The sequence below is a fragment of the Gymnodraco acuticeps genome, unplaced genomic scaffold, assembly GCF_902827175.1.
Source record: "Gymnodraco acuticeps unplaced genomic scaffold, fGymAcu1.1, whole genome shotgun sequence".
NCBI lineage: Eukaryota > Metazoa > Chordata > Actinopteri > Perciformes > Bathydraconidae > Gymnodraco > Gymnodraco acuticeps.
Window position 1 is genome coordinate 1,965,357 of NW_022989894.1, and position 26,042 is coordinate 1,991,398.

The 26,042-nt window shown below is 40.2% G+C and overlaps 1 protein-coding gene across 1 annotated transcript in view; it reads left to right on the forward strand.

Moving 5' to 3' along the window:
- Positions 1-26,042, forward strand: part of LOC117538710 (astrotactin-2-like) — a 347,089-nt gene that overhangs the window by 77,954 nt on the left and 243,093 nt on the right. Inside the window, exon 3 of the mRNA XM_034204612.1 lies at positions 17,197-17,620. Coding sequence (XP_034060503.1) covers positions 17,197-17,620 — 424 coding nt within the window. The remainder of the gene's footprint in view (positions 1-17,196; positions 17,621-26,042) is intronic.

A 26,042-nucleotide genomic window follows, 5' to 3' on the forward strand; every position in this document is an offset into this window, starting at 1 on the left:
TTTCTCTTTATATCTCCACGTCTGCTGAATAGTTGAGACTTCATCATCTTGAGTAACACATGTTCATCCTTTGGATTCATCCTCATCTCACTGTAAACATCATATAACATCTCTTGCAAATGATTAAAAAAACAAAAGGAATGGATGCTCTTTACTCTGTAAAGCGCAAATTCTACTAATTATAATTTCAGTTTACATTTTTTAAGTATCAAAGAAGATGACTCTTAATCAATGATCCCTAGAAAGCAGTTTTAGACTATCACATATGAATAACATTCATCTATGGAGGAATTTTCCCTTCACTCCGAGCATGGATATGAGATCATTAGTACACTTGGGGCACGTATGAAAAGTGTAATTTCCTTTAATTAGTCCATAAGGAGGACATGAGCCTTGTTACGGACCACTATTCACTATAATCTACTACAGCGAGAGACACCATGTGTGTATGCAGTAGGTCAAGGTGTTCTTTATGTGTTCTGCCCTAGCTCCGGCTCCACTTGTATCCATAGGGGAGATAATGGGACAAGCAGTTCTTGGTGGAAGCCTCCTGGCATATTACCCACAAGTTCTCACACATAGCTCTTCTGTTCCCAGATTTTAGCAGGACACTAACCACATGGTCAGGTGCTGTGGTGCTGCTTCAAGCGCTGTGCCACTGTCATGATTGCTTGGGTCCAGGTTTTGGTATGAGAAGGGTTGTTTCCTGATTTTGTCTTAAGGATGTTGTTACATTCATTTTTACAATATGATTTAATTTGGAATCCTACATATATGGCCACACTATATGTCATTATATTGTTTTATATTGGATACGCTTTGTGTAGAATATTGTGTGCGATATTGCACACGTGCTATACATTGAACTGTATGTGGGTGTGAATGCATGTATGGGAAACGGAGTCCACACAGAATGGCCTTAGCTGGTTGGTGGATTTTAACCCACGCTCATCATGGGTTAAATTGTATTACCATTAAATGAATAAGTTTAAAACATGCTATTGCTTTAATACGACAGTTCATATCAGTTAAATCCATCATGCAAATGTATAAATAAGCAAAATAATAGCTGTATTGTATGTACAGTAGGAGTTTGAGTTGAATGCATGAACATGTAACTAGCCATATCTATTCCTGATGAAACTTATGCATGACTTTTCCCATGTTCGTTAAACGTGTTCAAAAGTAACTTAAATATATATTGTACTCTATAACTGTTATGAGTAGTTTGATACTGTTTAATAAGCTGTGTGTCTGTGTATGACATACACAATGTTGTTCTTTTTACACAAAAACACAAATTATCGTAATGAGTAATTGTTTACTGGAAAAGTGTCATGACCAAAGCAAATTAGTTCTTTTGAGACTTCCAGTTGCTGTGCAAGGGAAAAAGGGCAGGTGTTATTAATAGAGACAAAACTCATGTTGAAGTGTCTGTATCCCCCATGTTTTGTTTGTTCTATTTTCTTTTGCCCATTCATTCACCTTCTCCCTGTCTGTTCTGTTGCCTGGGAAACTGTTACCGATGGAGACCAGGAGTTGCGGGAACAAAAGAAAGTGTGGTACTGAAAGAAAAGTATTATTGAATTACTGTGTTCACATATGCGTGTGTGTGTGTGTGTGTGTGTGTGTGTGTGTGTGTGTGTGGTGTGTGTGTGTGTGTGTGTGTGTGTGTGTGTGTGTGTGTGTGTGTGTGTGTGTGTGTGTGTGTGTGTGTGTGTGTGTGTGTGTGTGTGTGTGTGTGTGTGTGTGTGTGTGTGTGTGTGTGTGTGTGTGTGTGTGTGTGTGTGTGTGTGTGTGTGTGTGTGTGTGTGTGTGTGTGTGTGTGTGTGTGTGTGTGTGTGGTGTGTGTGTGTGTGTGTGTGTGTGTGTGTGTGTGTGTGTGTGTGTGTGTGTGTGTGTGTGTGTGTGGCTAAATAACTGAAATGCACACGTGAGTTATTGGTAATATGCACATTATTAGTGTAGATACGTTGAATAGACTTACATTGAAAAAAAAAGTGTAATATGTTGCTTCAGAATTGTACATGTCTAATAACAAACATTTTAAAGTAGTTCATTGTTCAGGAGACACAAAAAACAATTATTGGAAATTCTATATCTAAACATGATTATAAACATAAAACTACAAAAACTCCAAAGCTATTTCCTGTAGTTGATGGGCAATGTGATTCGACATGAAACATACACATATAATAAGCTTGGTTTTACTTTGGTTTAATGTCTTTACTTGTAATGCAATTTAATCTACATATTTTCTATATTGTGAAGATTCAAAACATTTATGGTTCGAATTGTACCCTATTATTAGTTTTACTTGAAAACATATTAACATGTATGTTCACAGCTTGACTCTTAGTTGTACAGCGGGAAGCATCATACTGTAGTTATTTCTGCTCTTCCTGTCACGATAGGTGGCCCCTGGCTCTCTCGTGCTATACCACGTTGAAACTATGCAAGGTAAACATTATGTTAATTAGGTATGTTCAGTTGAGACACTTCTTTCGATGTTGATGCATCACTTCACAGATATTTACTGCTGGGAATTGGACCATCCTCACTGCATATCTCATTAACCTCTATGAACTCTAAATATAGCCCCACCAAGCTCTGCCATACTAACTTCCGTTAGCTAGCAGACCGGTGGCTTCTTTCCTCCTTTCCTCATTTCCTCATCTGCTTCCGGGTCTCACTATTGATTTATCCTGTTATCTTTTACTGTTTTTTAATTGGTTCTTGAATCACAATGACAAGTCTTGGGGAAATTTCACATTAATGTACATTTAAACTGCTTGTTTTCCCCTCCCCTTAGCGCTAACGATAGCAGATGTGTTTTGCTAGCAGCCATTAATGACTCAAGCACCAATTGGGAACATCTGTGCTATTTCAATTGGGCTCAGAAGAGTTATTCAGACCTGGGTTATCTATTAGCATTTCCTTTCAAATCAGTTTCAATTTATGACAATTCATCACCGCAGGACTGTGATTTCCATTTCCATTTGTTTTGTCCTCCTCACAATCCTGATTGGAAGACAAACAGACATGTTCCCCACATATATCTATGCTTTTACCCAGAGTCTAGGTGAAAGTACAGCTAGTGTCAATATGAAGACTGTAGTGTACACACAATTAAATATGTGGTTTGGAGCTGCCAGTGATGTGTGGAGACATTACTATGATACGAGGAGCATGGGAATGACCATGAATGGGGGTGTGAGGGTGGAAGCAGAAGGGGGATGGGCTTTTTCTTCTTGCATTTGGCACAAATGAACAAAGAGACTACCTTCCCCTTCAGCTGCTGGCTCACGCTTACAGGTCTACTCTCACAAGCTGTTGTGGTAACACTTGGCCGACAGATGCAGATACAAATAATGGCCTCACTTCAATCTAAACGATAGGGAATATAACAAGGGCTGAAGCCCCAGCTGTCTCTGATGAAGGTTCACAAGCAGAAACACATAAAAACACCTATAATCACACAGTGCATCCGCAGGCTTTCAAGGCGAGGATATTTCTTTCTCTAGCAAAGACAGACATTTCACAGTTTTAGTCTGATTTATTTCTATATTCTGGTAGATGCAAAATTGCCTCTGACGACACAGCAAAAAGAACAATCTGACTAATTATTTTAAGCCTTGAAACACCTTTTTAAATATGGCCTTCCAAGTGAAATAGGAAATTAAAAAATTACTGTCCTTCCACTGTTATTTTCTCACATACTGCTCTTGCACCATTGTCCACACTCTGATGACTGTATCTTAACAAAATCAAAAATCAATTCCCTGCCCCTTTTAACTTCTCAGCCCTTCCTTTTTCTCAATCAAAGTCACCCCAAGGGCCTCATTGCCCAGGCTCTCTTATTGCCTTGTTATCAACAGCTGTAGCAAGCCTGTATTGGCCCCTTGTGAAACCACAGTAAATATTGGCATTACCTTTCTAATCACATGTCTTTCTCTGAAATGTCACCAAGGCGGGCAAGTGTGCTTACAGTTGGCTTACACTGCCTCAGTGTGAAGATATCATTTTTTTAATATATTAAAGCACATGTAAGAGCCATACTGTTGTGTGGGAGGGGGGGGGGGGGTGGGGGGGTGTGTAAGGCTGTGGGGACATTGTTGTCTGTTCCTTTCCAGCAGTACTCATTTGTAACAGTAATGAGCAAGCAGTGGTGCATGGTCATCAGGCAATTATATTTGGTTACCATGCAAACAGTGAGCATCATGGGATGTCATTATACTGAGAAATATACCCAAGCTTTATTACAATGGCGCGGAAAAAACAAATGCGAGCCATTAACTATATGTGGACCCTTTTTTCAACATTTGTATCCTCACTGATGCTCTCATGGGTAGCAGACTGATGCATTAACTCAATTCTATTTCATTTATTTTGTACTATTCAGCCTCTTTTTATATTAACGTTTTGTGTAATTACTTCAAATGAAATTCAAAGAAGGATACTTTATGGTCTTCTCTGTAATTATTTTGTTTGTGATGTGCAAACACAATACTCAAAGGGCATCATTTATAAATAAATGTAGAAATGGAAAAAGCGTAACACACCTTTTTAAAGGTATGCATCAGAACTGAAACCAAGAGAACTGTTTTTATTCATACATGTAGGGTAGGCCAAACCTAATTTATGCTTGATTACACTTTGAAAAGCCCATTGGGTGGCATAATGGAGAATGTTTAACTGAATACCCCCTGCTGATTTGAGTAACTACTGATGTTTTGTATCAGCTGTGTTGCCCATAACTATAAAGTAGACATTATTCAGAAAATAAGCTTTCCTCCATTATTAAACAAAACTACTTTAATTTCTGACAAGCAGTCATACCTCACTTTTGTTTCCTGTTATTTTAGATGTGTAAGAGTCACATTTTAATTAAGTGTATACACAATAAGTAGAGAACATCTTACATCCAAACAGTGTCAGGGGCGTACAGTGGGGTGGCCCCTTTGTGTTCCTTGCTCTGAACATGCCCATCTTCTACAATTACCTTCATTTTTGCCTTAACTTTACATCTTAAAATGTTTGTTGATTTTTTTCATACTAATTACAATATGATCACGTCAAATTATCTGTCCACTGACAAACATGGCCAGAGTAATTACATTACATGTCACTTGTTAGACACTTTTATCCAAAGCGACTTACATACTCAATACTGTGGACAATCCCCACAGGAGCAATTTGGGGTGAAGTGTATCAGGGACACAACGACATGCTGACTGCAGCGGGGTTTGAACCTGTGACCCCCTGATCCGAACACCAACACACAACCCACACGCCACACGAGTATTGCTTGCTCATCCTCCTAATGGTATTTCTATATGTTCATATTTAAAAAATGACATTTAAAAAGAATGCCTTCTCTGCAAGTGGTGCATATGTCTAAAGAATATATTTAATCTATAGCACAGATGCCTACTTCATCCATCTAAACAGGCCCCGAGTCAGAAACAAAGTTATTTTTAGTATGGCTGAGATAGGGGAATCTTTTGTGTAATGCGTGTGCTAAAGCTAGAAAAGTCCTGGGAGAGAGGTATTGGGTGGGCAGTAGCAGCACACTAGCAAATCAGCCCTAATTTTCAGTTATAATTCACAAGGCCAGGGCTCAAGAGAACATTATCTGCCCTCAAATATTTTCCTTGGGCAGACCAGAGCATCATTGCATGTCAAGGGGAGTATAGAGAGGCAGAGAAATGAAGGGATAGGACTCAAGGCGACGGAAAAGGAGATGGGCTGCGATGATGGAACCGTGTATTAGTTCCCATAGTGGAAGGGACAAAATAGAAAGGTCGACCTGGTGCTTTTCCAGTTCAGCTGTGGGAGATTTTCATTCAGTTTTCAATCACAGTGTAATCTGATTTTATGATTAGGTAATCCAGGTAATGACAGGTATAGTTTCTCCAAAGTGAATTAGCCCGGTGCAGACAAGAAGCCAGTCCTGCAGGCTCGAGGAGCTAGCATCTCAATTAGCATCAGAACTAGCATCTCTTCCGCTGCAACAACAACTACGCGACGACAACAGAGACCGTGGAGACAGCGGAGACCAAGGAATAAACGGAGACTTCGAGATTCCCCCGGGGACGCCTCGGCAGACAGACACGCATGAGGCAGTGACGAGAGGAAGAGAACCGAGATCCGAGGGAACAAATATCCGCCATGTTGTTAGCCACCCTGCTAGCATATCAACGGCTAAAGCTACAACGGAGCCTCCCTCCCCCCCACCACGACAAGCCGGTTGCTGTAACGGACAAAGACAAATATCTGCAAGCTGACGACATTGTGCATTTAAGCAACAAAAATGGACTACATATTTTTCATCTGAACACTAACAGCCTGAGACACAAACTGGCTGAACTCAGGCAGCTATTCATGAACGGTAAGGCAAGCATATTATGCTTTTCTGAGACCAAATTGGACAATTCCATTACAGATTCAGAGATTGAAATTGAAGATTATCTTGTAGTGAGAAGGGACAGGAACGTGAATGGAGGTGGTATCTGCATGTACATACATAAAGACACCAATTTCAAAAACCGTACTGACCTGCATCATGAAAATATTGAATCTGTGTGGGTTGAAATTATTTTTGACAATGCTAAATCTGTAATAGTCGGGACAATCTATAGACCACCGGAACAGAGTGACTTTTATGATACATTAGATGGGTGTTTGGCTGATGTGGGGGATGTAGAGACAATTATTATTGGAGACTGGAACACGGATATGCAACGTAAAGACACGTCCGTCTTCAAGTCCTTCAGTAGGATTTGTGATCTGCACGGCTTCAGCCAGCTAATCACCCAACCCACCCGGGTATGTGAAACAACACAAACTACCATTGATCTCATTCTGACCTCTGACAAGTTCAGGATCTCCAGTAAAGGGGTTATAGCATGCGGGTTAAGTGATCATTATATGATATTCTGTACCCGCAAAAAGCTAAAACAAAGGGCCGGCTGTCACAAAACAGTCATATCTAAAGGCCTCAAAAACTACTCTAGCGAGGCCTTTAACCTAGAACTGGAGAGCCTGGACTGGTCAGATGTGCTCAGTGGTACACAAGTTGAAGAAACATGGCTTGGTTTCAAAAACAAATTCTCTGCAATACTCAATGATTTGGCCCCCCTAAGAACAACCAGGGTAAAAAATCGCGCTGAGCCGTGGATGCACTCCGGCATACTGACCGCCATGAAAACCAGAGACAAAAAATGCTCTGAGTTTCATAAAAGTCAGTCAATGCTTTCCAAAAGCACGAGCAGTGAACTCCAGGCCCACGTGACTGAACTCAAAATTGAAAGAAACAGACTAAGAAATGACGTAAGCTCCATGATCAAAACTGCCAAAAAGAATTTAATCAATGTCAAAACTGAGGAAAACAAAAATAAACCCCGTGAACTTTGGAAATTACTCAATAACCAGCTTGGCTGCAGTAAAAAACTCAAAACGAGATTTTCTAACTTAAACATAAAGACAGATAACAGGCTCATCACAGACAAACTGGATGTGGCCAAGTACTTGAACATTTTTTTCACAAACATAGCCACAACTCTTGTAAATAAATTACCCTCCCACTCAGGGCTTTTTGGAGTAGATCACATCATGACCTACTACAAAAACCTAGGGGTACGCAAAGATGATTTCAGTCTAGCAAGGGTAACCACAGCAGAGGTACTCATTAAACTGAGCGCCCTCCAACCTAACAAGGCCACTGGCCACGACAATATCCCCTCCAAATTCCTCAAAGACACAGCAACCGCCATCTCACCAGTCATAGCTCACATAATTAACCTCTCCAAAAAACAGGGAAAAGTACCCAAAGACTTCAAAATTGCAAGAGTAACCCCCCTGCACAAAAAGGGCAGCAAATTGGACCCAGGCAACTACCGCCCTGTTTCTATACTTACCTCCATCTCGAAAGTCATGGAAAAAATAGTATATGAACAGGTCGAAAAGTACCTCGCGGAAAATAAACTAATCTATGAATTTCAATCTGGCTTTAGAACATCCCACTCCACTGACACATGCCTTCTTTATTTGAGCGACCACATCAAACAAGAGGTGGACGAGGGCAAGTACTGCGGCATGGTGATGCTGGACCTACAAAAGGCTTTCGACACTGTCAATCACCCCATTCTGATTGACAAGCTAAAAGCAATTGGTTTTGATAAACTATCGGTGAGCTGGATGCAATCCTACCTGGAGGGGAGAGAACAGATGGTGGAGGTAAACGGTACTCTGTCCCCCCCCTCCCAGTGAGCTGTGGTGTTCCACAAGGAAGCATATTAGGTCCGTTACTGTTCCTAATTTATGTAAATGACATGTCATCAGCATGTGACTGCAACTTGTTCCTGTTCGCGGACGACTCAGCCCTGCTGGTCTCTGACAGGAGCAGATTGCAGGTTTAAAAAACCCTCAGCTCCGAGCTCGGCAGAATCTGCACCTGGCTCGCCGATAATAAATTATCATTACACCTGGGTAAAACAGAGTCCATTCTCTTCGGTTCGAAACATAATCTCAGCAAATCCGACGACTTCTCAGTTGCAGTGGGCGACATTATTGTCACAAGTAAGAAGGAAATTACATACCTAGGATCTATTCTTGAGGCAAACCTCTCCTGTGACAAAATGGCATCCAATGTAATAAAAAAAGTCAATCAAAGAACTAGATTCCTATACCGGATCTCCTCTCTGGTAAACAAAAACATCCTGAGAACTCTGGCAGGAGCACTCATTCAAGGGTACTATGACTATGCTTGCACGTCATGGTACCATAGCACCTCCAAGGCGCTAAAAATAAAACTTCAAACATCGCAAAATAAACTGGTCAGACTACTGCTTGACCTTTCATCTAGAACCCACCTCACCTCTACCCACTTTGACAACCTAGGATGGCTTAGAGTAGACGACAGAGTACAGCTACTTGCAATGGGCCTGGTCTACAAGATCCACTACACCTCTATGGTACCCATGTACATGTCAAAATTCTTCCCAAAGGTCAAGGAATACCATGATCATAACACCAGAGGGAGCTCCACAAATCATGTGAAACCCAGATTTGGCACAAAAAAGGGGGAATACACGTTTCGCAATTATGCCACATCAAGGTGGAACGCTCTTCCCACAACTGTAAAGGAAAGTAAAACTATACTTACCTTCAAAACCTCTCTTAAAGAGCACCTTCGGGGGAGAGCATTGCAAAACTGGCCCCGGTAATGGTACAAATCTCAACCTGTCGTTCAATGGACAGCTTCCCCCCCCCATCTATGTATATACTCGCATTTTAGACTCTGTTACTAACTGTATATCTGTAGACTTGGTATGTCTTAAATGTCCGGTTAGGATGTATTAGAACGAAATCTAAAATAAAAATTGTAAACAAGCAATCTGTATGTAAAAAAAACCACCTGTATGTAAATTGTAAATAAGCCATCTGTATGTCAAATATGTCTTATATGTCTTATATGTCTTAAATGACATGATGAATTGGAAATGGGGGACCCTGATGTAAACAAGACGAAAGTCTTTCTCTGGTCTGCATCCCCTTAACAATTGTATGTTTTGAGCTGTACTGTACTGTACCCAATATACAAGCTGTTAATAAACTTTTCAATCAATCAATCAATCAACAACACATTAACCACAGAGCCATGTCCTGTCATTCACGCTGCGACTTGTAGTTGGACAGAGAGAAAGGAGAGCAGATGCTAGTGCACATGCCACTTTAACTTCCTGCTGGGAGAGAGGGATGCAAGAAATACAACACCATGAGGGGTATTGGTGTAAAAAGAGTGGGAGGCTGACACATTTAAAAAAATTGACACAATAAATGGAGAGGTAATTTTTCTTTCCTTGACACACAGTGGCATTATCACAGAAACAGGCCTTTCTGGTTTGTGTTTGTAGTGCTGTATGTACACTTGTGCTTGAGTGCATATTATTGCTGCGTAGCCTGCATGGGTATCCACTGTGTCATCTGTCGCTCGTTTTTGCTACAGTGCACAGTGTTTCCCACAGATCTGAAATATACTTGGGGTGGGTGGTGGTAATGGGGGGGGGGGACCACCAACAACAACAACAACAACATTAACCTTTCTGTTGGTCGCTTGTTAGCAGACCCCTCACACGATGGCAGAGAGGTACAGGCAGGGCCCATAATGATAGCCCTATAGTTTAAATCTACTACCCACAAATAAACATATGGAAATGGGTTACTATTTTTTTTTTAAATGGTAAATGTATTTAGGAACCTATCCATGTGATTTTAAGTGGGGGTCGACCTCACATCCTCTAGGGGTCCGTGGGCATGCTCCCCCGGTAAGATTTGTTTTAAATTTGAGTTAAATGCATCAATCTGGTGCATTTTGAGGGGAAAATAAAGAGACTAAATCTATGGAAATACCTATATTAAACATGACTGTATACATTTCAATAATCATAAAATCATGGCCATAACCAATAACATACCATATCCAATATGAAAAACACTGAAACTTGTTTATTTATTTTTGGTTCATTTATAGTTGTGAGTGTGTCTGTGCTCCTGAACCAGCCTCTCCCGTCTCCCTCCTCTCCCCCTGCTCCTCTTTGAGGCAGCAGCAAAGACTAGTTTTAGCTCTCAACAAGTTTTAAAAGTTTATCTTACCTTTTTTCACCTAGTTAACTTTTTTATTTTTTTATTCATGCACATTTTACTAATCACCATCCATCCATCTTCTCCCACTTATCCGTGGTCGGGTCGCGGGGGTAGCAGTTCCAGCAGAGAGCCCCAAACGTTCCTTTCCCTGGCGACATCAACCAGCTCTGACTGGGGGATCCCAAGGCGCTCCCAGGCCAGCGAAGAGATATAATCCCTCCACCTGGTCCTAGGTCTACCCCTTGGTCTCTTCCCAGCTGGACGTGCCTGGAACACCTCCCAAGGGAGGTGCCCAGGTGGCATCCTAACTAGGTGCCCGAACCACCTCAACTGGCTCCTATCGACGCGAAGGAGGAGCTCCGAGTCCCCTCCCCGCTTGTATCCGCGATCTCGTTCTTTCGGTCATGACCCATCCTTCATGACCATAGGTGAGGGTAGGAACGAAAATGGCCCGGTAGACAGAGAGCTTTGCCTTCTGGCTCAGCTCCCTTTTCGTCACAACGGTGCGGTAAAGCGACTGCAGTACCGCTCCCGCTGCTCCGATTCTCCGGCCCATCTCACGCTCCATTGTTCCCTCACTCGAGAACAAGACCCCGAGATACTTGAACTCCTTCACTTGGGGTAAGGACTCATTCCCTACTTCGAGTGGACAGTCCATTGGTTTCCTGCTGAGAACCATGGCCTCAGATTTGGAGGTGCTGATCCTCATCCCAGCCGCTTCACACTCAGTTGCGAACCGATCCAGTGAGGTCACAGACCGATGAAGCCATTAGAACCACATCATCTGCAAAAAGGAGTGGTGCAATCCTTAGTCCAATTTACTAATCACTACCCCCTTAAATGGAAATATGTGTTTACATAAATAGTGACCAAACCGTTTGAGAACGACTGAGAAATTAGACTAAGCTAACTATCTAAACACTTAGAGAGTCCTTTACCTCACCTGAGCTGAGGTTATCCCGAGCTTGAATGACACACAGCTTGATGTCCCTCATGGCTACATCTGCCACCGATCAAGGGGTTTGATTTATGATCTGTATGACAGTGGCCATGTCGGCAGGCCACATCATGTGGACAGCCAGTCACCCTGTGTGAGGCAGGCCACTTAACAGGCCAGGCCATCGGGAAAGTCAGGGACTGGGTACAGGAGGCGTAGAGCGAGGGATCATTGTCCACGAGTAAATCGATCGCAGATGGCGTCGTGATCACGGACGAATAAAAAAAAAGAAAAAATTATTATTAAAAGGAAAAAAAACGAAATGGGTCGCGATATATACTTGGGCGGCCGTTAATATATCTGGGCGGCCCGCCCAAGTATAGTCTATGTGTGGGAAACCCTGGTACATGCAAGTCATGTTATTGTAGTTTCTGTTTGACTATCTGAATTCAGCATGTGGCTTTTTCACAGGAGCATTTGCTCTAAACAATACAGATTGCCATGGTCCATTCTTCCCTTGGAGCAGGAAGTGGATGGTAACCATGGTTCAGCGAGCTCCAGCCTCCACTGTGCACAGATGGTGGCTAAACCACAGAGCATGTGTTGGATGTGTTTGCTCCGAGTCGTGTTGTTTTGATGCACAGAGACACTTAGGATCACAAGAGACCCGGTTGTGCTAAAGTATTCATACTATACAATGAAATAATTATGTTTTTCTATCCACTGTAGTGGTTTAACCGATGATCAGAAATGTATCAACAATATACTGTAACTGATTTTGTTCCATAAATACCAATGTCAGTGTTTCTATTTTAGTAACCCATTTCAATCATGTATGACACCATTTTTCTTTCTTTCTTTTTTTCAGGCCTCACAACATTTTTTTTTTTTTTTTTAAATCCTCAAACTGTTTTATTTGCCTGAAACAACAAAGGACAGCAACAGAAAAATGTGACAACCATATATTAATTCTGACATTAACAATAGAAACACCACAACTGTAGTAAATTCATTATATTTTTGATATCATTTATTTGATAATTGGTACCGAGAACAATGTATGTTGTGCTTAATCTCAATTCTAGTCAAGTGCATTTTCATTATGCAATCATTTTATTTAGGATGTTATCTGAATATACATTATCTCTTCATGGCTACGTGCTTGTGCAGTTAGCATTGTATTTCTAATACATAATGATGATATTTGCCACCCAATGACACCGTTAACTTATGTTTTGAATATGAAATTCAGTCAGGCATCGGCCTAGACATCTGCTCTTTTCTATGAATGCGCAAAAATGAGGTGACACATCTTAGAGATCCATGGTGACAGTGCTATTTCTGTCTGCAACAGAAGAAATGTCATCAAAATTATTGTCACATTGCTGAGATTAGACACAACATTAGAAATGTGCTGAAAGAATGTTGGAGCAAAACAACAACACAAACACAATCAGGATGTGGCTAAATGTTCAAAGTCAAAGTTGAGCATATTTCAAGCAAGCTAGACCATCTTGCTTAACATTAATTAATTTAAAAGTACGTATCATATTGTTTTCATCATTCGTAAAAAAGTAAAGTTTAATAACGAGCAGGACATTGCATGGGAAATAGATTATGCAAATAAGTCAAGTTATATGTATAAGTACAACCTTCAGGCTTGTACTAATGAGTTTTAAACAGTGACAGCTGACATTTTGACATTTATGTATGGCTTATTCCAAAGCATAATAAAACCCTAACCTTTCATGTTCTTACATTACACACAACAGTCTGATTGTCATTAGTCATGGAATATCTTTAATTCACATTCACTTCTATCAAACTCAGCGATATAGTCTTAATGAGGTATTGGTGGGAGTTTATCATGTCATGACTCTCTGTTACTTAAACTAGTGAGATTAACACCAAATATCTGGAGTCCCCACTTCCAAGTGCCGATGTAATATGTTACTGTTGAGCAAATACACTTCTGCAGGTTTTCATTATCCCTGAACATGAACAGCTACACTGAAACGTTTCTACTGGACCTGTGGTGATGTTAAGATTACTGTATAGACATTAACATGTCTGTTTTAGTAACACAGCCACACAACAAATAATAATTCTGGAGGCCATGTTAACTACATTGTTGTCTAAGCCAGCCATCTGGACACATTATGTTCATTGCTTTCACATGATCTTTTAGTCTAATGTGTTTTTTCTTGGGAGTAAACAAAATGACTGGTATTATGCTCACATTTGCTAATGTGCAGCATTGATTTGTTTTCTCATCCAGGGATTTTGTTTTTTTGCAGAGCTTTATGAAATAAGGTAACCACTAGAATAAATCCAGTGCTGTAAACATGCCCCAGTGGCAGCATGATTGAATATTTATAAGAATATTTTTTCCCTTAATGTTAGACTTTCATAGATTTTTTTCTCTGCTTTCCAGATTCATTCAGAGGTCATGCACTCAGCCAATATCTTTATGAATATCACTGGTTATTATATGCTCCAACACAAAGTACAAACATGCTTCTGTCCTGCTCCTTCCTTTAAAATGACTGTCACGGCTAAACCAAGGTAATAGCTTAATCCGAGGAATTTGCTGGTATTATGTCAGTTAAAATAAGGTGAGATAATGTGCTGAATAATTCATTGCAGGCGTTCGTCGCCAAACTCTACATCCAATCTGTAAAAGACTGAGGATAAAAAGCAAGTGAAAAGGGATGAAAGCATTGCAAGTGAGCCTGGCAGGGAATGATGAAAGGAAAGGGGCAACATGATCCACAGAGGAGAGGAACATGGGGAAGAACATGAGAGGTGAAAGGCAGGCACAACAGGAAAAACATTAACAGGAGAATGGACGCAGAGAAAGAACAAAAGGCAAAATAAAATAATAATGTGATTCAGATGGGACATGAGTGTTATTGAGGAAAAAAAAGAATGCAAAGTAAGGAAAATAATTACTGGCAGAAGTAAACCTACACTATAGAACAGAGTGGTTTCCAGCCACCCTCCTTCCTGTGAAGTCACTTAGGACTAAAGCAGCAGGGATTTGTGAGGCCTGAGGATGAACAGAAAACCCATTTTCCCTCATGGCTACATCTGCCACTGTGCATTTATATGGCAATTGTACTGAAGAGTGGAAGAAAGATGTGATCAATGATCATGAAGGGTAATGGAGACGGAGGGACGCACAGTAATCGAGAAGGAGAGAGAACACAAAGCGAGAACAATGGGAAGCGTGAAGGAAAACATTGTGACATGATACAGGAAAGGGAATTTGAGAGTATTTTGAGCAAGCTGATGTGACAGTCAAATCAACAAAAATATGAAACGGCAAAAGCTGACATGAGATATATATATAGCTTTTTTAGTAGGACTGTTTGTACTTTGTAAAACCTTTAGACTGTCTATACTGTAACTGTACTTGTGCACCAAATCTGCAGTATTGAAATTCAAACAGAGGATAATTAAGGTTTTAAATGTCAAGTGTGTCCTGGCAGTGCATGGTGTCATTGTAAAATGAATAATTACTTTACATTTCCATGACAAATGGACAATTTCCTCTTTAGTATCCAGTGACAACTGCCGTGTTACAGCAGTGTTCAGATGATCAAAGACATTGCCTAGCTACTGAACATATTTATGTCTTACATTTATGGCTGATAAAATGGCTTCTTGGAACAGAGATTTCCACACTTTATTGTTTTTCATTGCAGTCTCTCTCAGTGGTACTGCAGAGTCATACAATGTCACTCCATTATCACTTTGTTGCTAAAATGAAACATTAGCCTTCATATGTTGTAGCCATTCTTCAGGGGAATTTATGTAAAAGTGCAGACAAAGAGGAGTTTGCGGGACTGCATTTCTGCAAAGCTGCCACCCTGTTGGAGATTAATGAACAAGTTTGTCCGTGGCACCGGTGCTCTCTGCGCCCCTCCCCTCTCAGCATTGTTTGATTTATGGACACCCAGCAGTGCATGAGTTATAATTTCAAAGGGGTTTGTTTTTCTTCATGAAGATGGAATTTTAAATGTTGTGATGAATGACCCCTTTAAGATTTTATTCATTATTCTGTCTTGAGTTTATTTTTGTACGTGTGTGCTGTTTGTGTATGTACTGTTCTCTATGTTCACGCTCCTGTGGCTGAAATGTATGCATATGGGCATCCGTGTGTACTTTTGTGAATATCACCACATCTTTAAATATGTCACACAAAAGCGCTGACCTTGCATTTTCTTTTTGACAATGCGAATATATATCGCCTTCAGGTCGTCGTGTCCTGCTGAATCAAACACTTCGTCTCACCTATTGGCTTGTCATTGTAGAAAAATCAAAGAATAAGTCATGGCCTCCCTGTCTTTCCAGCATGCTGTCTGTGCATATGGATTTACCTTATCATCCAGTCGCAGCATGTATGGCAGGGTGTTTGATCTTTCTGTGATGGTGAGATATCCAATGAACCGTGGATAAATGTGATGCTCTGGTGCATTTACATGACAACAAAAAAGAAGGAGAAAGGACCATAGGAGAAAAAGAAAGGTGCATCCCTGGTGCATTGGTGTGTGTGACACTCTGAAGATAGGAGTCCAGTTGCAGCAGTTTTCTACAAAGAACATCATTTCTGATTCATTTCTGTGCATGAGAGCAACTATATAGACAGAGAATGGACACGATAACAGAAACCCACAATGTGATACAATCGCTACTCGTATAGCCTTTCCATATAATCATTTGCTGTCATAAGCTGTCGTGCTTTTCTTGGTTATGATTGTGTTTATGATGTTTACCTGCATGTATGTACGTTTATAATGGTAAGTTATCTCCTGTACATCACTAATTTTGTATTTGAATAAATATGAAGCAGTGTATCTGGTAATACATCTGTATGAGCTGTACAGTCATTTCAATCAAATCATCCAAATTAGAGTAAGACACATTATAACAACAATAGTAACACGATGCATTCGTAAAGGTTTTACACACTGTATGATATGTGTGGATACAAGGGGTGTTTGTGGCACGGTTGTTTCACTTTGTTTGATGTAAAGCACACAGTTTGAAAACCTCTCCTTCATAAAGAAGAATCTACTAGTTTGGCCGTATTTTTGTGCCTACTCCATTTTCAAGTGATACATACTTTTCTACTTACACAATGCACTTGTCAGCAGCAAAGGAACAAATGATTTAGTCTCTGATTGTACCTGCCTCTTGTTATTTGGAGAACTAACCACGTAATGAAGTGCTAGAACTCTTTCAATAGCTAGCAATTGGTGCTCATTGCCATTCAACCTAATATAAGTGACACTGGAGCAATCGTTGTTATTGTTATAGGTGTTTGTATTGTTGTGTACAATCTGAAATATCGTCATTACCAATTAAGTGTGATCATAAGCATTTTGTTTCCTTGCGTGCTTCCCTTATATTTCAATAGCTGGCCATTGGTGCTCAATGCCATTCAAACTAATATAAGTGACACTGGAGCAATCATTGTTATTGTTATAGGTGTACAGTGTTTGTATTGTTGTGTAAAATCTGAAATGACCAATTAAGTGTGATCAAAGCATTTTTTTTTCTTGTGTGCTTCCTTTCTAATTCTCTTTCTCCCTTGTTCTCTTATCCAGGGAGGCCTCATTGCTCTCCTCCTCCTTATTCTCCTCTTCACCCTCGTCCTGTATACGCGCCACCGGTGGTGCAAGCGCCGCCGTATCCCACAGAAGAGCGCCAGCACCGAGGCCACCCATGAGATCCACTACATCCCCTCTGTTCTACTGGGACCCCAGGGCAGAGACAGCTACCGGGGCTCTCGAAACGCACACCAGCACGGGAACTCCGTCATCGGTATGCCCATCCGGGAGACCCCCATTCTTGATGACTACGACTGCGATGACGATGACCAATGTGGACACTCCCTTAACTCCACGCCAAACCAGCTCCACAACAAGCTGAGTGACGGGAAGTTCCATGAGGACTACGGGGTTAACATCGGAGGGCACACAGACATGACGTGCAAAGAGAATGAGATTAAACATAATTTCGAAATACGAGGTAGGTTAAATACTTTTTGATTGAAAAACAATTAACCATAAGGATTAATGTGATAGCTGTGAGATTAACAGCATGATGTAGTTGTCACAGGAAATCTGTTTTGCTCAGTGGTTGTTTCTGAGAGGATGATTTGTGCTTCCGTGGAGTCTCTCATTGCCAGCTCCCCAGATGGCCCGGCAGTTCACTTTGGCTCCGGACAGCTCAACCGTGTTCTTGATAGCACAGCATGTCCTGCTTACATTTAGTCAGAAATCAGCAGTTTGTGCACGCCATTACATCACTCTGGTAAAGATAGGAATCCTGTATTCTACGAGTAATATTGTTTTTTTGTATTTTTAATACTTTATTTTGGATTTGTATTTTGAGAGAGACAGCAGACAGGCAGGAGAAGGTCAAAATCCAGGAGCAGAAGTAGATTGCTTTGACCCAAATTGCTACGCTTGGATTATGTGGAAGCCTACCCTTTAACACTAGAACCGCCAATCGGGTCAATTTGACCCAGAACTGTTTTTTATTGTATGTAACTTTTTTTCAATAACATATTAAAGTCTCCCAGTCCGTGACTTTTCCTGAAAGTGTGTTATGTAGCACCCTATGTTGTTAAAAATTGTCAATATGAATTCAGATTGAAGAAATCGCCAAAAAATTGCCATTTATACCTATTTCCACCAAGCGGGTCATATTGACCCCACCCCTTTTTGCGCTATTGATTTTGCGTGTAAACAAACATGACGTGTTGCTATAGCAGTGGTTCTCAAAGTGGGGGGCGCAGAGGCATGACAGGGGGGGCGCGAGAGACCAGGAGGAAAAATGGTTATTACATTTTTTTTTTTTAAAGATAAAAAAAAAAAAAAAAAAAATCATATTTTCAAAAATTATTGATTCGAAAATAATATGATACAGTACTATTACGTCTGGGTCTCTGTGTTTCATTAAAGCTTGGCTCTGTGTGTGTGGAACGAGCCATTTTGTGTGCGTGCGCGAGCGAGAGAGAGAGAGCGCACCGGTACCGGAGATCGTTGCTGTTAGCTTCTGGTGCTAGCGAGCTACGCCAACGGATATAAGGAGTTTTTTCAACAACAAAGTGGAGGAGAGTCCTCTCCTGTCAGACTGAGAGACTCAGTGAGCTAAAGGACTCTCAGTGTTATCTCAGTGGGTCTCAAACGTTTGGTCACCATTAATGTAAACAATTATTTCCGAGGCACACGTTTATATGATCATTATAGTTATACAAAAATAAGAGAATACATTAAAAACAGGTATGAAATACTATGACAGTAAAACAAGAATAAAGTTTAAAAGGGTGATATGTAAAATATCCATAAAGAAATAGTAAATCTGTTTACAGTTCTGTGTTGAGAGAGGTATCCATAGATCTCTTAATTTTGCTCTCAAAGTGCACCAGATTGATGCTTTTAACTTCAATATTTAAAAACAAATCTTCCCGGGGGAGCTTGCCCCCGGAGCCCCCTAGAGGAGGTGAGGACCCCCCTATGTGAGGTCCACACACCACCTATAAAAATAGCACTTTACCCCTACTTACACCTATATGCCGTGAGCTGATTATCGAGCCTTCATTGTAACAATCGCGGGTACATTGTGTATATGCGTGGGGAGTGTTGCAGTAGAAAATTCCTCTGTAGCGCCTCGTACATTAAGGGGAAACCCTAAATGTTTGAGCACCCTCTATGAAACGTCAAGCTACCCCACAGTACCCGCAAAATAAATCTCTGGCGCCGCCACTGAGCCTGACTATTTGTGTTGGGGGGGGGCCCGACTTTTTTTTTTCTCCAAAGGGGGGGCCTGACAGAAAAAGTTTGAGAACCACTGTGCTATAGCAACACCTTTTGTCTACTGCGGTTCCTTATAGATTGAGTGATAGATTGAGAGAGAGATTGATAACTGTTATACAAATATACCGCTGCTGTGCTCAGTTCTCAGTCAGGTATAGGACAATATACTGACCATAACCTCAGTTTTGTATTGGGTTGTACACTTTTTCCAAAGCTCCACTCGCACTCTTAGGTCAGCTGATCAGTTGCTCCTGAGGGTGCCAAAAACAAAGTCTAAGCGCAGAGGGGACCGTGCTTTCTCTGCTGCCGCCCCTAAACTGTGGAATGACCTGCCCTTGCTCATCAGACAGGCTCCCACACTGTCTGCTTTTAAATCCCGTCTTAAAACCCACCTCTTCTCCTTAGCATTCAGAAACAAGTAGATTGTTGCTTTTATTTGCTTTCAGTAGTCTATTGTTTTTATTATATGGCTGTTATTTATTTTTTAAATGATTACGTTTATTCTGGTTTGTTTTGTGTTTGTATCTTGTATTTTAAATGTATTTATATTATGTTGTGTGAGCTTATCTCTCTGTACAGCACTTTAGTCTGAAGGTTTTAAAGTGCTATATAAATAAAGTTGGATTGGATTGGATAACCACAATAAAGCAAAGACATACACAATATACCGTAAATAGGTACCCAAAATCTTTACATGGCGTACAAGAGAAAAAAAAAGAAAGAAAAGCTTGGTATTGCATTGACAATTTCTGAGAATAGTCTAAAGCTGCCAGACAACAGCATCGTAGACATAAACAAAAAGGCCAAGGGTAACCCACTACCGACACAAAAAAAATACAGAAAGGAGGAAAAGAGAAAACAAAATAAATGGGGATGGATTGCCAAACACCAGACAAAATTAAGAATTACGCAGTCTAGAGTAAGTAAAATACAAGCAGCAGCAGAGCTCTTTAATTAAATGATTAATTATCCTCCAGCAATGTCAAAAACGGTTTCCACACCTTAATGAAGCAATCTTGTGAATTAAGTCTGTTAATGCGAATTTGCTCCATCCTAGCAGAGGAAGTAATATTGTTAAGTGTTCATTTATTTCTGAAACCACAGAAACAGTGTAGCCACCGTCTTTCATACACACTCAGTTAAAATAGCCATCAGCTCCGAGTGAGGAGAAGTAATGTGATGCGATGCAGTGTAATTTAATGCAATGTCTAAAGGTCAAGTGACAGGGGCCATTGGTGTGGTTGATTAGGTGCTGAGGTGTGTCAGTGGGTGGCCGTTGACCCTTGCTTAACATAACCGGGGGTCTGCACTTTAAGCGGGGGCAAAAGGGCTATTGCCATCTATGACAGAACTGGAAGTGATGCTTCAAAAATTATCCTACAGAGATTACCTACAAAAGTATTCTAACCATTATAATCTGCTATGTATATATCATATCCTGATGAACTTGGGGTGCTCTTCTGCAAAGCACAACTTTAATAATTGAAGGGTGCTGACTAAGTTGGAGGGTGGCCTGGTTATTTATGTCATACTGAATTATGCATGTCCGAAGTTTGTGGAAAATGCCCTTTTGCTCCCATAGTATTTATCACTTGACAAAACCGGATTTCCATAAGCTTTTTGCTTCTGCCTGTGAACTTACTTCCTGAAAATAGGCTGAAAAAACTGCTCAACATAATTTATTTTCAACTTTGAGGATACACTTTGCCCATTGGACAACAAAGAAAGCTGATTATTATTTCAGTTACATGTTATCAACATTATTTGACTGGAGGAAAATTGGATACAATTATATATATTTCTTTGTTAAGCCTTAAATTGGCATAGCCTCATAGTCTCTGACCAAGACAAAAGCTGAGAATCATTCAAGAAACGTGTATTGCATTGGACTAACACTTACAGCTTGAATATATTATGGTCAGACCTTATTCAAAAATGAAAAGGAAAATTATGCAACAAAGTGAAAGGATAGAGGTTAATTTCTGCTCTTTTCCCTAATGAAAAGGCAGCATGTTGAGATTAGCCACTGGGAGAAAGGAAGCAAGGCAGAGGTCAGAGAGGTCAAGGCTCCTACTGTACAAGCCTGTCTCTTGGGCCAATCGCCGCATTATGCCATTGTTACAAGAGAGCAACATGTTATAATATTCCTCAATGCCTCTAAAGAAAGAGCCAAGAAAACCAATCATAAATACAAAAAACACATCACACACTTATATCAACCACATGGCGACCGGTAATGAATGTGGAAACTCCCTTCACTAGGTGAAAAACTGAAACTTACTATTAGAAATGTTTAGAGTTATACATTAATTAATCTAGAGGGACACTATGAATAACATAAAATTCCAACATCAAATTATTGGATGTTCTCAATACTAAATTCAAAACATGGTAGGACTGTCTCTGTATGAAAGTGGCTACATTATAAAACAAATGCTCATATGGTGATTCTTTCTTTTCAAATACAGTATTTTAAAAACAATACCACGAATATCCATAACAATTGGTCATTCTCAAAAGGTTGTTAAAAATCCCATTTAACTTGATGCCTCTGCCTCCCCTTCTGTACTGTGCATAAAGCGCTGACATTTCAATACAGGGGCAATTAACTTCCATCCCACCTGTTCTATACTGCGAGGCATTCAAAAAGTCTCCAAATACCAGTCATCTCTTATCTGTTTGTCCTTGCTGACAGATAACCCCATTCAACTGCACTCAATAGTATTATCCCCAGGGATTATGGCTATGCCTCACAGGGTTGTGCCTGGCTTTAGCTTTTGTTACACAGACAACCAAACAAATGAGGCCTGTCAATTTCATTATTCATTGAGATTCCTAAGGCTTCGGGAATGAATTTGGGCAGCGTCAACAGTGTAAATCCATGTGCAGGAAAACCTTAGCGGCATGCTGAAAATATTGTTCTATGATGAGCACTCGGGGACCAGTTATCAGCATCAGACCGCTTTTATCACACATACCCCTCCCTCGCACTTCACAGCTCACAGGCTGCTTCCTCCACTGCTCACCTACATGTGTAGCTCTTGTTGTGAAAAGGGCAAGTTTTACATATCAAGCATTTTGAGTCATACATATAGATACTTAGTCTTCTGAGCTATTTGTAGAGGGCATTTACATTGTGCAACTGTTCTGTGTCCTGCTTTTTCAAACAAGCAGGAATTCAATTATTACAAAATTAGTTATCTTCCCTGAATAATTACAATGGGTCCAATTGGATTTCTGATTTTAGCTGAACATGTTTCTACACAGCTGTTATTGCATATGAATCACGACTTTGCTTCTCATTGTTTTGATACATCCTCATTCTCAATGGCCTGAGGCATAATGTTTCATTAGTTTGACTCTGATAAAACACTGACAATAACTTACATAACTTCTAAAAACAAGCATCATCATTGTGTGTAATAGTATTTTCTTATCTACTTGGATTGCTGATGTTTTTCCGAGGTGGTACTTGCTTTTAGAGGTCAAGTTTGGATTTAACTCACATTAACATTGTCCTACAACTATTAAAAACATATTATTTCAAAAGGTGTTTTCCATCCTTGCAGACCACTAACTAGTCAACTTGCCTCATGTTTTTGTGTGTGTTCCCTAATTGAAATAAAATGAACCACGTTTTTCTTTTTGCCAAGGGCTAATCTCAAATTTGAGCAGTTTTCCAAACTCTGTGAGAATGGTTTAGGTGCTCGAGGGTTGCCAGGAACTACAGCAAGTTGAATGTTATAAATGTAATACTGTCTCAAAAACTCAAAATCACTGGGACAGAGAGCAAGCAAAAAGACAAAGAGAAAGTACTGTGCATTGTTCCTCACTATCAACTGTAAAAGCATACATCGTTTATTTTATTTGTTTAATGTTTTATTTGGTGCTGGCTGCACCATCTGACTGTATGATATGATAATAATAGCTTATTTAATTTGTAGTATTTTCTTCTACCTTGTTTCTTTGGATTTAAAACCTGTGCATACTAATGTGCACAAGTGTGAGAAATTGGGTTGAAAATAAGAAATACTTGGTTCAGAGAAAATAATTGTTCTCAAAGCACAACCACTCAACGGAGCATCCTGTTGAACTACTTCAGATGTGATTGGGCCAGCACTTCACACCAGCGCTCTGCCAACACAATGCCCACGGTTTCTTGGCTGTGGCCATTGATCTGATCCTCACAGTAATAACAAGCAATTCATCCAATTCCCATCTAGCATGACTCTCATCAGCCCTGTCTAACACTCACTCTAAGACGAGGTGAGCAGCACATTTAGAGGCCTTGGCCTAGAGTTTTGACGATAATAATGTATTATTTGACATTACATTAGTGCTATCACTTTTGTATAAGAAGTGATAGAGGCAGCAGAATTCCAGGTCACATCATTTGATTGAAAGCACTGGGCCACAGTTATCTGCCTAGTACAATTTGTTCATTTCCTTTTGAGCTTTAAAGATACAATATTTCTCAAGGAATCAACTATAATTTGTTCAATATACTTTCACTGGGTAAAGTAAGATGTTCAAAGCCTTAATATATTGCTGCTTATTTCCCCCTGAAAAGTCCTTGATGTTGAGCTGAAAAACGGATCCAACAAATGGACAAATACCTAATTTCAGCATTGTGATTGTTATTTGAAATGCTTCATTGCTTTAAAAAAAAGTTATATATCTACAGAAGGATTATATTTGTGTAGCGACTGCAAAAAGCCCGGCCAGTAAATTAATATTTCTACTATAGTTAAGAATGTCAATATCCCTAAAAGGCTTTTCTGTCGTGCCTCTCTTTCCTTTCAGTGAAATGATGTTGTTTGTAAAGACCGCAATGCAATTACTGGGTATTTATATTGTAAACACAGATAAAGCTTTGGGCACCAAATGTAGCTCACTCTGCTTTTAACAATCTGCTAAAACATAGTTAGATTATAACTTCGAGGGAGTAGACATTTAAATAAATATCACTTAAAAATAGCCAAAAAGAGACAGTTGACAAAGATCCCTTGCTATTAAAGGAGATTTTTTAGATTTCCACTCCTCCCCCTGTGGAGCCACTCCACATAATCTGAACAAATAGCTAATTTTTTCCTCCTGACTCCATCAAGTGCAGTGTAGCTGCTTGTTCTTTCTTCCCTTTTCCCCCAGCTACGACTAAGGCACAGTTGAGAAAACCATTGTATAAATAATAAGCTGTCTTTAGTAAAGTCGCTATATATAAATAAACTCAACCACAGCAATGATTCAGCCAGTCACTGCTATCCCAGACTTCCTCAGTGGCCTTGAAATGAACAAGGTCATGGCAGGGATGAATCATCCAGTTACCTACTGTGGCTCTATGTGGTATTACAGTCATAACTACTGGACAAATTATTGTGACTCCTTTAGATTTACAACGTTAATGATGTATTAAATAAATAATAATAAAAAATGATTGTTTCATCATCAACACAACCCCTGTCATTACAAAGCTTATTGAGTGTTTACTGAGCTCTAATTGAACTCAGGACTGGAGAGTAATAATCCAGTGTCATGCTTCAGATCGCTAATGTGACATCATTGATGAGAAATGGCTGCCAGCTTGGCACGCTCAAGCTAGCTCAGGGTAATGTTTTGATTAATACTGAATCAGGCTTTTCATGCTTCCCCACGATGAATAGATGGGAGTTAATTACAAACACTTCCCATTCTTCCTTTTGCGGAAAGCCTTTAAGTTGTGTCTCTTTAATGAGGGCAATGTATCGTGATCAGGAAGATGATTTAAAGATGCGCAGCATATGTACCAGTGTGCACAAACATCAATGCATGATCCATATATCGAGCATGTAAGCTGTATGTTTTTACAAGATAAACTCGGGCACACAACCTAATGAATGTGGCATTGTTTAAGCAGTCCATCATTCAATGTTACTCTGCCCACAGTGTGTACCATTCATTGCCAGTTTCATTGGTCATGACCTTTGTACACTGTAGTGCGCTGTGCTTTCAGGACATTTCAAAGCAGCATGAGCAAACCCCTCTTAGCACACCACAGCAGCTGATGAGAGGAGTTGGAGTAAAGAGGACAGGAATATAACATGGGGGGAAAATAAAGAGTCTAAGTGTAGTGACTCATGGATAAATGAAGGCGGAGTAATCCAATCCTACGTGAGGCCTTTGTCAGTGATGGAGAAAAACAATACCTGCCAGTAGAAATGGGTTTGTAAGCACCAAGGCCACGCCAGATCAATATCTGTGGGTCGATATTATGCCAACTCATGAGCCATCTTTATGAGGCTGTTTTGAAATGTGGATTGGGCAGCTCACCCAAATGTATTGGTCAATATGTCCCTCAATATCCTTGTGCTCCCTGTATTTCAAACACTCTTAAATTCCTTAAAGTTATTATGCTATTTTTCAATCTGTTCACATAGACCGTGTCTTTGGAGGTTTGAAAACTCTAGGAAAGAAAACTGAACAAGCTAAAAGAGAATGCAGTTGAACAATATCAACAAACATAAAAATAGACTAATGGGCACCAATACTTTCTACCTGGACAGCTCAATGATTTATTTATACAATTAAAACTGAAACACGAGAAGGGAAAAGCAAACAGTGTTTGTGAAGCTGACCGTTGAGCGGCCCAGACC